Source organism: Babylonia areolata, chromosome 29 (assembly GCF_041734735.1).
Source record: "Babylonia areolata isolate BAREFJ2019XMU chromosome 29, ASM4173473v1, whole genome shotgun sequence".
NCBI classification, from domain to species: domain Eukaryota; kingdom Metazoa; phylum Mollusca; class Gastropoda; order Neogastropoda; family Buccinidae; genus Babylonia; species Babylonia areolata.
Window position 1 is genome coordinate 23,925,199 of NC_134904.1, and position 12,253 is coordinate 23,937,451.

The 12,253-nt window shown below is 38.8% G+C and overlaps 1 protein-coding gene across 2 annotated transcripts in view; it reads left to right on the plus strand.

Moving 5' to 3' along the window:
* The first annotated feature begins 1,104 nt into the window (after positions 1 to 1,104).
* Positions 1,105 to 12,253, plus strand: part of LOC143275076 (protein PALS2-like) — an 89,033-nt gene continuing 77,884 nt past the window's right edge. The window contains exons 1-3 of one of the 2 annotated variants that reach the window (XM_076579141.1): positions 1,105 to 1,182; positions 4,722 to 4,788; positions 8,719 to 8,837. In XM_076579141.1, the coding sequence (XP_076435256.1) occupies positions 4,755 to 4,788; positions 8,719 to 8,837 (153 nt within the window). In that variant the 5' untranslated portion in view covers positions 1,105 to 1,182; positions 4,722 to 4,754. Of the gene's footprint in view, positions 1,183 to 3,750; positions 3,831 to 4,721; positions 4,789 to 8,718; positions 8,838 to 12,253 lie in introns of those variants that run through there. The other variant, XM_076579142.1, reaches the window with a different exon arrangement.

Below are 12,253 nucleotides of genomic sequence, written 5' to 3' on the forward strand. Positions count from 1 at the left end.
TGATGGGAGGAGAGTTTCAGAGTTTGTTTATTCCCATTAACTCTTTTGAGTCATAGAGAAACAAGGAAACATGACAATAACAGGATGACGGCCACAGAGGAAGAGCAAGGATAATTTAAAAAGAAGAAACAAAAGGGGGGATAATACAAATGGGGGAAAAATAAAATGATATAAAAGGCCAAATGTAATCATCAGTCTGGTACAATGCAATAGGAATGGACAAATGCACAGATCACAAGTTAGAGTTACAATATGGCTCTGTATCTGACTAGTTGAGCCTGAACTGGGAACTGGGGGGTTAGCTGGAGCATAGCATTAATAATGACATGGTGTAACAAAATAAAATACACAATAATTTGCATGTTATTTTAGCACCCATTTGCCAGTAATACTGGGATTGGTTTGATACATACAAGAGAAAAAAAGACAGAAATATATATATACATAATATATATATATATATATATATAGTTGTAAAAAGGTGTTTTTGAGAGAGTGGTTCGATTCTAATAGAAGAGAGAAGGGAACAGACAGGGGGATATAGGATCAACTAATGATGCACTCACTCACTTGCACTCACTCACTCTCTTCTCACATCAATAGCAGGGCCACATGGAGTGTTTTTTATAGAGTGTTTACTTTACAATACAGCACACACACTAAGCAGTTCACCCTACTCAGCAAAAGCAACACACACTAAGGCAGCACACACTGCCTACTTCAAGTACTTCATACAAGCAGCGCACAGTAAAAAGATCATCCTACACCTAAAGCAGCACCTATAAGCAGCACACAGCCCAACAGGGATTTCCTTGTTCCTCACATCACTGATCAGTCAGTCACCCTGTGTCAGTCAGTTCTTCTGGGAGACAGCTGAGAACTGGCTGTGCTGACTGGTTTTATCCCTTCCCACAACATACTGTGTATACTAATGCAAACTATAGCACTCACTCCCCCAACTAGTTGAACTGATTAATAACCAATCTTTGCTTGTCCTAGTGACGCTATGTGAATGACTGACAGATTCACTGCTTAATCCCAATTCGTCGAAGAGCTGAGAGATGTGACAAGGGACACAACTGTACGAGTGCTTTATCGCCCGGAAGTGCATCACCCGATGACATCTTTCCACCGTAACAAAGTCAAACGCAGACGTGGACACGGAACCACGCACTGAAAAAGGTTTGTGTTGACACCGTTCTTTTCAGCATGTCATTTGTCGTTCAGAGCATTGCTTATTTTGATCTTAAGGTGTTCCTACAACTTATTGGCACGTAATAGTGACAAATCGATCGACATTTAGTTTTGCAGTCTTTTTATCTCGGAAGCATCGTTGTCTTCCGTGTGAAGCACAATGTACGCATTGTTGACATTTTTGCGTGTCATTCTGGTTCTATTGCAAGATCTCTCTCTCTCTCTCTCTCTCTCTCTCTCACCCACACCTGTATGAAGTTCATTTCATACTTGCTGGTATATGTTTTTCAGTGGCATGTTTTTGAAATAGTCATGCACTTCAGGAGTGGGGGTGGGGGATGTTTTCCAATCCATATTCTTGTTTTTGTTTTTTTATTGTGAAGACCGGTCAGATACAGGGCTGGCGTAGGGTGAACACATTTGCTATTCTGTTCTCAGATAAAAGTCTTGTTCTGTCACTCTCTCACTACCTGTCTGTTAGGGACTGGGTTCGAATCCTACTCTCTGGCAAAATTCTCTAGAAATCCACTCTGATAGGTACACACACACACACACACACACACACACACACACACACACACACACACACTGAATCTCTCTCACACATTGATTTGTAATCTTTGACTCCATTGTTTTTTATTCTAATTTCTGTACCATCTTTATATGCCTTCTTGTCTTTCTTCTAATGCAGAAAATTTTTAGTTGTCCTGGGGACAAAGAGGTAAAAAAAATTTACTGCCCCCACCCCCACCCAGTGTCTACTTGCCCAGCCAAAGGAAAGAGATGGTTTATAAGTACAAGTAACAGCTGGTTGTGCAATGATGAGTCAGATGAGACAAGCAGTGAGAACACTGGCCTGAAGTATCTTTGATCTGGTTGATCTCCGTTTCCCCCTTGTTTGCACATTGTCTTTCTGCACTTTTGATGTGAAGTTCACTTTTTAATACATAATGACAGTAATCACATCAGTGTGACAAAGAGCCTGCAAGCAATGGTGACTTTTGATCAGCAGCATATTCCAAACACTGCTGACAGTGCATGGTGCTTTAGGGCCTTTTCCTTTCATTGTTGAACAGCATTCTTGTTTTTCATCCATGATTCCAGAAATAATCTTATAATGGTCTCTCAGTCATATTTACTATTTCTTTCCCTGATTTGTTTTTTAGTTAAAGCGTCTGATGGCCTCTTTTTTGAAAACCAAAACTGATCAGCAACATGTTACTGACTGCTCTAATTTGGCCTATGTGACAAAATATTCAAGAGCAAAGTTAAATGATATGCACCATCCATTGTGTGCATTGCACATGGGATGCTCACCTGAGAGGGGGGAGGGTTGGGGAAAGGGACTGGATCTGTCATTTAAGTGCTGACATGTTCATGTTTTATTCATCTAATCATAGAACATGCCCTGTCTCAGTCACACTGCAATCTGCTAGGATTCTATGGAAAAAAAAAGGAAAAAAAAAAAAAAAAGAGGCACTGTTAAAGTATAAAGTGGAGGAGGGAAGTGTGATCAGTTTGCACTGAAGTTGACTGCTTAATCACCCTCATACTGATGGTCAAAAATTGGTTGCCCAAGTGGACAAGTGTAGAAAACATTTTCACACACATGCGAGAAAGTTCAGTTGTCTGTTGCCTTCGGATATGATCCACTAATTTAGTTTCAGGATACAATGTTAAGGCTGGCTTTGTTTAACATTTTCTAAAAAGATGAGAGGGGGAGAAGAGGAAATAGCTGATGAAATTAGTTTGTCTCACACACGCACACGCACGCATGTACGTACACACAAGATCACACACACACACACACACACACACACACACACACACACACACACACATACACACACACAAAGTTACCTGTCCTGCTCATACACTTAATGCCAACCTATTCAAGGTGTAATTGAGAAAGCCAGTGGATCAGAATAGGAACTTTGCTCGAAATCCATCCCACACACACAGCTTTCATCAGCACAATCCATGTACAAATGTTTCAAGGTACATGCCACTGGGTGTTATAACTTACACATCTTAAAGTTGTAGTCAGTTTGGTTGAAATGTTTTCACTCTTTGTTGTGCCTATGAACCTTGAAATGGTTTCACTCTTTGTTGTGCCTATGAACCTATTTTTAGGATTTTTGTGTAAAATAGATATTCTGATACTGATTCACACACATGCACACCTGCAAGCATGTGTGCATGCATGCACAAGCATACACACATGCATGCTCACACACACATACACAGAGATCCAGAAAAATCGACTAATATACATGTACATCTTTCTGTAAAAGAGGCATACACTTTGTTAGAAAAATCAGCATGGGGTCGATTTCATAACTGATGGAAGGAAAAGTTTTTAAAACATAAAGGGACATTATTTCCCGAGAATATTATTAAAGAAAATATACTGAATACATCAGCTTACTATACAAGATTAATAACCTCCACTCTCTTCTGTATAAAACTTGCAATATTGTCCACGGAGGGACATCACGGAACAACGTTCTCAATGAATCTGCTGTAAAAAAACCCCGTCGTGTGTCATAAAAGTCCCAACAATCAATCAGAATATGTTGCACAGTGAGTGGCTCATCACACGGAATACACCAAGGAGCCTCTTCTCCTTTCAGGAGGTAGGAATGTGTGATGTATGTATGACCTGTATGAAGTCAATATTGCAATATTTAAAAGAAATAAATATTTTTAATAGTATTTAATATAGTATATGCTTAGTACAAAAGTTGTGAAATTTTTATCATGGAGTGATCACAGTGCAGTAGAAAGCTGAAAACATTGGGGTGGCCCATCTGCGGTGATCAGACTTTGAGTAGTGGATAGCCCTGATATGGCCTTCATGGTCGGCTGGGCTCTAAGCAATATTTTTAATTTAATTTAATTTAATGTATAAAACTTGATGCGCTGAAGACAAAGTATAGTAAAAATGTTACATGCATCTCTGGTAAGCAGTTCAGCATCATTGTTTGTTTCACTGTCAGCAGTTATGTACCTTCTTGCCCAAGTATTTCAAAGAGAATAACTATTCTGCAGATGATTTTTGGAAAGTTATTTCTGACGAGGTTCTTATGGTCGAATTTTCACAAGCATTAGTTTATAGCCCTATTTCTATATTCCTTTAGTGTACTTCATAATTGTGTTAATGGCTTCTGATTATTATTATCATTATTGAATTGTTACTGTTATGCATTTTTTGGTAGTTTTCTACCTTTTCTGTTTTCCTCTTCCCTCTCCCCTCCTACCTAGCTACCTAGAAAAGAGGAAATTAGATACCAGTAGACATGGTCGACCAGATAGGATTTCTGACAGGGTGTCTCTTTTGATGTACTGGTGTTCTTAATTACGGTCCCAGTGACTGGTGTGTGTGCACATACAGGATAGCTGATAGCTCTGTCTAATTGCATTTGTGAGTTATGCTAAGGGTTTTTTGTTGTTGTTTTTTGTAATATTTCATTAAATCATTTTATGCTCAAATGTATTGATATGAATTTCCTTTATGAATTCCACAGCTTGATGGATGATGTAGAGCAGTAAACAGACAAATGCCAGCTGGAGAAAAGAAAATCAGTGCCATTGGTGAGTTGAATATCATGGCAGTGGCATTATTGGAAGGAAATGCTGTTGTTCAGGCATATCTAATGCTTCATATTTTCATTTTGTTTGTTAATAATTTCATGTATTTTCATTTATAATTACTACACATATGTATGATTATATATATATATATATATATATATGATGGTGTGGTAAGGTGGTGTTAGAGAAGGTGAAGACAGGTAGAAGGTGTTAGCAGAAGAGAGCTGTTGCCAGGCAAGGTAGACTCGGGAAGGCGGTGCGCCGGTTTTTCTTCTTTTATTCTCTCATTCTTCCAGACCAGGAGAGTTCTCTATTTGTCTGGCACTCGCTCACTCCTTATATTCTGTTCCGCCGAACCGCAAAGCCAGCGCCGCGAAGCGACTCACGAAACCGGCCCTCCGCGAGCCTTGAGGGGCCAAGCTTGTGTTTGTTTGACCAAATTTAGCGGCTTCTGACTTAGAAATGCAAACATCTGCAAGACACGCTATAAAAATGTGTAGGTATTGTAAAAACATATTTTGACGAATTCCAATGGCTTGAAGAAGAGATAGTTTTGTGGCGCCGAAATGCCGTCAGACATTTCGTACCATCGCATGTCTATAACTTAGGTGTACACGGAAAGCAGCACACGAGAAGAAGCTTAATCATTTACATTTTAATGCACAATCTAAATTCCACGGCAACTATACCGAGTTACAGAAAACGAAGGTATTTTGTATGTTTCAACTGAGTGGATTTCGAAGATCGCGCCAAAACTCATTCACATAAATATTAGTTTAAAAAAGTTATAGGCTTTCTGGTCAAATGATATCATTACATTTGAGAAGTATGATCGTTCTGAAGTCCCATAACATAAAACTATAATCTCATCTATAAGGAAGTGTTTATAATTTAACAAATTGATGAAAATCATCATACGGTTCCCTGTAAAGGGAGATAACTTGTGACCGATTTACAACTTCCTTAGTAACCTTCGGCGAGTCACAAACGTCGTCTGCTAAGCTGGCCCAACGAAGATCACAGCCAACCCGGCTACATCCCCCCCTTCTCTGTTACAACCAGCGTCCTCGCTGGCACTTTTCATGACTACATAAAAGGGGGCCTAAATCATGCACTAATACACCCATTCAAACCAACGAACACACAAAACATTATCTTAAGTGCAAATCCCAAGACACTGAGTTGCAAAAATCGGAAAAATGCAAAATCCATTAAAATCTCAAACAAAAATCAGTAACCCTCGAGGAACGTTATCTTGAGCGTGAACCCTCAGAGTCAGATTTTCACAAAATGTATAACCTACGTCAGGCCAAAACGGTTTGCCCACACTGAATTCTTAAAGGGGCATCATTTTAAATGTAGCCCTTAAAGTTCAGTATATACTTAAAATGCACACGACGATCCAGTGGATGGACTCTAGTCAAATGCTCTTGAGGGGCGTTATTTAAAATGCAAACCCCCAAAGCCAAAACCAGTACAGGTTATAAGGGGAGCTGTTGTATTGACAGTGTTCCCAATATAACAAAATAAGTCCCAACAATGTTAACTGTCTGAAATGTATATCGGCATGTTATACACTGACTGTGGGAAAATAGTTGTATAAACACATAATTCCTTTTCATCAGCTTTACATCCATATTGACTAGGGAGAACCTGAAACAAAATTCCTCAAGATGAAGTACCTGAAGCGGCCCATCAAATACTAGAAAGGAGTTGTCATTTTTTAACAAACGTTTCCTTTAAGTCATTTTTTTTCTGTCTCTCTCTTCCTTTTGACCAACTCATTAGCACCAATAAAACATATTTGCAATTCAGTGGACAGTTTCAGCTATACAATGTTTGTAATGAATAAATTGAAAATGTGACAAAAAACAAAACACTGATTTCAAAACAACAGCATGTCACTAAAAATATATAAAATGGGAAAACAGCATGTGTTTTGTATTCTTTATTCATTTACCTTTCAGAAAATATATACTTTTATGGGTCTTTCTCCAATAACAAAGAGCACAGAATTTTTTGAAAATTTATACCTGTTTTTTGTTAAAAAACCCTGGCAAATAGATTTCACTTAAATCTTATTTTCCTGGCAGCGAAAGGGTTAATATGTAAGTTCACCGATTGCTCATATATTCTTCATTTCCTGGTTCTTACTGATTACAGCCTGGCCTCCCTTGCTTATTTCATAGTATGCACCTAATAATTTCAAGAAGTTGGAACTAAAATTACTGCTTGTGTGTGAAATTGAAACACTGATATATGTTTTGATACATGCAGTGTGTATGATTATGATTATTTTGCATGAAATTAATTTATTTTCCAAGCAATATATTGATGATTAAGCATATTTCAGAAACTAACAGATTTTTGTTGCTGTTGTTTTTTGTTTTGTTTTTTTTGTACTGTTTTGTTTTGATATATGTGAGCTGACTTAACCCTTTCGCTGCCAGGAAAATAAGATTTAAGTGAAATCTATTTGCCAGGGTTTTTTTTTCACAAAAAACGGGTATAAATTTTCAAAAAATTCTGTGCTCTTTGTTATTGGAGAAAGACCCATAAAAGTATATATTTTCTGAAAGGGAAATGAATAAAGAATACAAAACACATAATGTTTTCCCATTTTATGCATTTTAAGTGACATGCTGTTGTTTTGAAATCAGTGTTTTGTTTTTTGTCACATTTTCAACTTGTTCATTACAAACATTAGTCTGGTAATTTGCACAAAAATATCATTTTCTGGACAAATGGATATCTGCACACACAAAATCATACTAGAACAACCACAATATAAAAAAAAATGAAAAAGAAATAGATGCATTGTGACTTCTGCAAGTGATAATATGGATGTGAGGCCACGCCACCTCAGTCTCCACCCCCCTCCTCTTCACCCCTCTCACACTGTCACTTCATCCAGTTATCATCAGACCACGTTGGCTGAGTGCCAAGAAAATAGCTCATACGGTGTCCTGCTAAAAATTCGGTGACCTGTCGTCTGCTCGAGTTGAACAGCCGGCATCACTCACTGATAGTTGTATCTTGGCCGCTCTCTTGATTGCTCCCTTTATTTTCTTTCAAATCATCCTATAAATGTTCACCACTGTCTTCTCCTTCGAATTTATGCTCCAATTCTTTCTGAGCATCAGCTAAAGAAAGTAATCTTGGTTGATTTAGTTCGCCACGAGCGCATGTCTTGAGCACGGAGTCAGTCCGACATTTTGTTGAGCGAGCGAGGAGAGGAGCTTGGCAAAACACTGCGACAGTGACCCAACCAAAACGTTCAAATAAAGGACTGCCTTATGAGGCAGATGGTGTTTCTAGCTATGAATAGAATCCAGAAAGATTCCCCAAGCTAAAGCTACCAGCATTTTTGTCAACGAACTGAATGCAAAGCAGGGAAAAGTCAGAATATTTCGATGACAAGTTATCTCGTCATTGTGGCAGTGAAGCATACATGCTTGCCATGACGAGTTATCTCGTTATGCAGGCAGCCTAGGGGTTAATTCTTCATTCAGAAATGTAAACTTAACTGTAGAATTTGGCAATTTATGTTGAATATTTTACGTCGGGGGGAGGGGGGGGATCTTAAATTCAAACATATATTTCTAACATTTGTTTTCACCACTTAGAAATAAATAAATAGATAAATAATGAAATTAATGTATCACGCTGAGCTCAGAGCACTTTACATGAAAGAAAAAGTTACAAATTACATGAACCACTCAAGATCACTCTCTTTCTGTCTCTTTTTTTTTCTTTTTTTTCTTTTTATTTTATTTTATTTTTTTTACAATGATATTGTTAATAATTCTAAGGATATAGTACTTATTAATATTTAGCAAATTAGCAAATCAGTGTCATTATTAATAATTCGGAAATTTATTGAGTCTCTTTCATTTCATTATGGTGTGTACAGAAGTGTGTTTTTCACAGAGGCCTTGGAGACGATTCAGGACAACATTGACATCTTTGAAGATGTGGGAGCATCAGAAGCCCAAGCAGACTTTCTGCAGGACTTTTTTGATGAGCCTTCACTGGGAGCACTGCTAGAGGTAACAGCCTGCACAGCTCACACTTTCTGAACTTTCTGACTTTCTGAGTCTTATCAGTGTTTGCTGTTCCCTTAAATTCAGCTTTAATTACACATACTTAACCGTGACCCAACTAGTGCAGACTCCGGCAGGGGTCTGACATTCCTGTCCTGTGCAAACTACTATCCGCCTATGCGGAGAAAATGAAAGCAACTACAGCCGAGCATTTATTGATTTTGAAACATGTTTAGAATGTTTTGTGAATGGTTTACACAAACAAACTCACAAGCACTCAGCATAGAAACAAAAAACAAAACAAAAAAACAACAACAACAACAAACAAACAAACAAAAAAGGAGCAGTAAGCCTCAGTCTTTTCTTCTCAGAAGTATCTTCCTCAGTCGTTTACTCACCACTCTTGACATCATTCATAATTTCCTGAATCACTTTCAGTGCTGACAAATGTGGAAAGGATGGTGAGTCTGGGACTGTTGTGGCATCGCATCACCATTTTGAAGACCAGTTATGATTTTCGGGAGAAAAAACAGTTTTGCGAGAACTGTATGACTCAGTAAGTTGGAAAAGTGAAAAAAATCATGTTAATAAACCCTTCCTGAACCTGTAGTCTTTAGTCAGTGGTTCTCCCCCTCCTGAAACATTTGATGAATTAACTCCGTTAATCAAATGGGGACAGGCATCGCAGAAAGCTCCAATAGCTCCGTAAATTTAACAAAAGAGGTGTTCAAGGGTTATTGCAAAAAGAAACATAAATCTAAGTTAGGTGTAACAGAGAGGTTAAGTTTTACTGAATTAAAAGCAACTCATCAGTGATGTGTTGATCACCAGGTTTAGTGTACAGCTTAATTCCAGAGAGTTGTCAAATCCATTATTTGGAGGAAAAAAACTTGCATCAGAGATTTCATCACTATGAATGTTCACTTGCATTCAACACTTTAAAAAAAATTTTTTTACAGTTTTTTTAAACTCCAGACTGTTCCTATGCAGGCTGGAAATATCCTTGCACATTATGTTAGTTTTCTGAGAACATTTGGGGGAAAATCTGCGCACACACAAAAAAAGAATTATAAGATGAAGTGATATGTTCACCATCTTGAAAACTCAGTATCTACATCTCTTGTAGGTGAACTAAAACAAAAAAAAAAGAAGAACCCTCCCCCCCCCCACCCACATGAAAACAACATATAGTATGAGAGCTGTAATACAGATATTGATAATAATTTGATTTATAGAGCACCTTTCTATGTAAAAAAAAACAATAACAGTTATATACAACACAACACTTGTTGTGCATATCATGTATAGCAATACGTAAATTATGCACATTTCATATCACAGTGCTGAACACTGATAGCCGAGTGCTTAACCCATTCAAGCCTGGGGAGTTCACAGCCTGTCAGGTTTCCATGTCATGGTGATGCAGAAAAAATGCAGAAAATATTCAGTTTTTCCTCCAAATTACATGTGGACATGTCCGGAACTATTGCAGGAGTTAGTTCCCTTTCCTTGCAGTTTCTGCACATGGAGGAATGTGAAAACTGTTTTACTGAGATGCATTTTGATGCCAAAGCAATGCTTGAGGCTTGGTTCATTGAGTTAAAACCATCTCACAATAAGAACGAATCACAATTTACTAAAAACCAATCACGTATATCAGAAGACATCTAAAATCACAAATATCTAACCTCTTCACTGCCCCATAGCATATATATATATATATCTTGAAAAATGCTTCGCTATTTGCCCCATGACGTACATATATAGTAGCATCATTTCAGGATTTTTCACAGTTTTATTTTAAAGTGATATGTCCCAATAGCTACCAGTCTGAAAGCTTGGTATGTCCACTTTAATCAGCTGCAAGGAGCAACAGCCAGTCATGCTCTGTGTGATAATTTCTGGATGTTACTGTCAATACTTCCTTCGTGATGCTTTCAAAATGGCTGATGATGAACCACATCCTTACCCCAGTGGCTCTAAACAGCAATGTGTTACAGCCAAAAACAATTGGCGATATTGCCTTCCAAGATGTTGCAGAAGCGTTACAAGTCATTGATGACGATGAATTTAGTGCTGGTTGTGGCAAAATCTTGTCAGGTTTGCTTGACATGACTGAAAGTTAAATGATGATTTGAAAAGAGGAACGTGTAGGGGTGTTGAAGAGCTAGATGTACCAGCAAAGGAGAGAAGGCAGAGCAGGAGGTCAAATATAGCTCTGTGGTTTGACCAAGTGTTGACATCAAATACAAACCATCCACTTATTCAAGACAGGGAGAGAGAGAGAGAGAGAGAGAGAGAGAGAGAGAGATGAAGGTGATGAACAGCTTCGTGCGAGTCTTGAATTACTGTACAGCATGGTTTTAGAAAAGCATGCTAGCATTGATCAAAAAACTAACATCTGCAAGCAAACTTATGAACAGTGCTCCCCCCTCCTCCCCCTGCACTGTCACTATGGACCAGCTGGGTCACTGTTAACTTCACAATGCCAAAGTGATTTGCAGTACACCCACCAAACCCCCTTTCACAACACCCCATTAACATACCCAGAAACAAAAACCAATACACACATGCACACACCAGGAGAGAGAAAGTTTAAAGAGGTGTGTCTTCAGGTTCTTTTCTGTGTGACAGTGGTACACAGACTGGTGTGTGTTGTGGTACACAGACTGTGGTGTGTTTTGGTACCCAGACTGTGGTATGTTTTGTGGTACACAGGCTGTGGTGTGTGTTGTGGTACACAGACTGTGGTATGTTTTGTGGTACACAGGCTGTGGTGTGTGTTGTGGTACACAGACTGGTGTGTGTTGTGGTTCGCACACTGTGGTATGTTTTGTGGTTCACAGACTGTGGTGTGTGTTGTGGCACACAGACTGGTGTGTGTTGTGGTTCACAGACTGTGGTGTGTGTTGTAGTTCACAGACTGTGGTATGTTTTCTGGTACACAGGCTCTGGTGTGTGTTGTGGTACACAGACTGGTGTGTGTTGTGGTACACAGATTGTGGTGTGTGTTGTGGTTCACAGACTGTGGTATGTTTTGTGGTTCACAGACTGTGGTGTGTGTTGTGGTACACAGAGTGTGGTGTGTTTTGGTACACAGAATGTGGTGTGTGTTGTAGTGCACAGACTGGTGTGTGTTGTGGTACACAGACTGTGATATGTTTTGTGGTACACAGGCTGTGGTGTGTGTGTGTTGTAGTACACAGACTGCCGTGTGTTTTGTGGTACACAGACTGTAGTGTATTTTGTGGTACACGGACTGTGGTGTGTGTTGTGGTACACAGACTGGTGTGTGTGTTGTGGTACACAGACTGTGGTGTGTACACAGACTGTGGTGTGTGTTGTGGTACACAGACTGTGGTATGTTCTGTGGTATACAGACTGTGGTGTGTGTTGTGGTACACAGACTGGTGTGTGTTGTG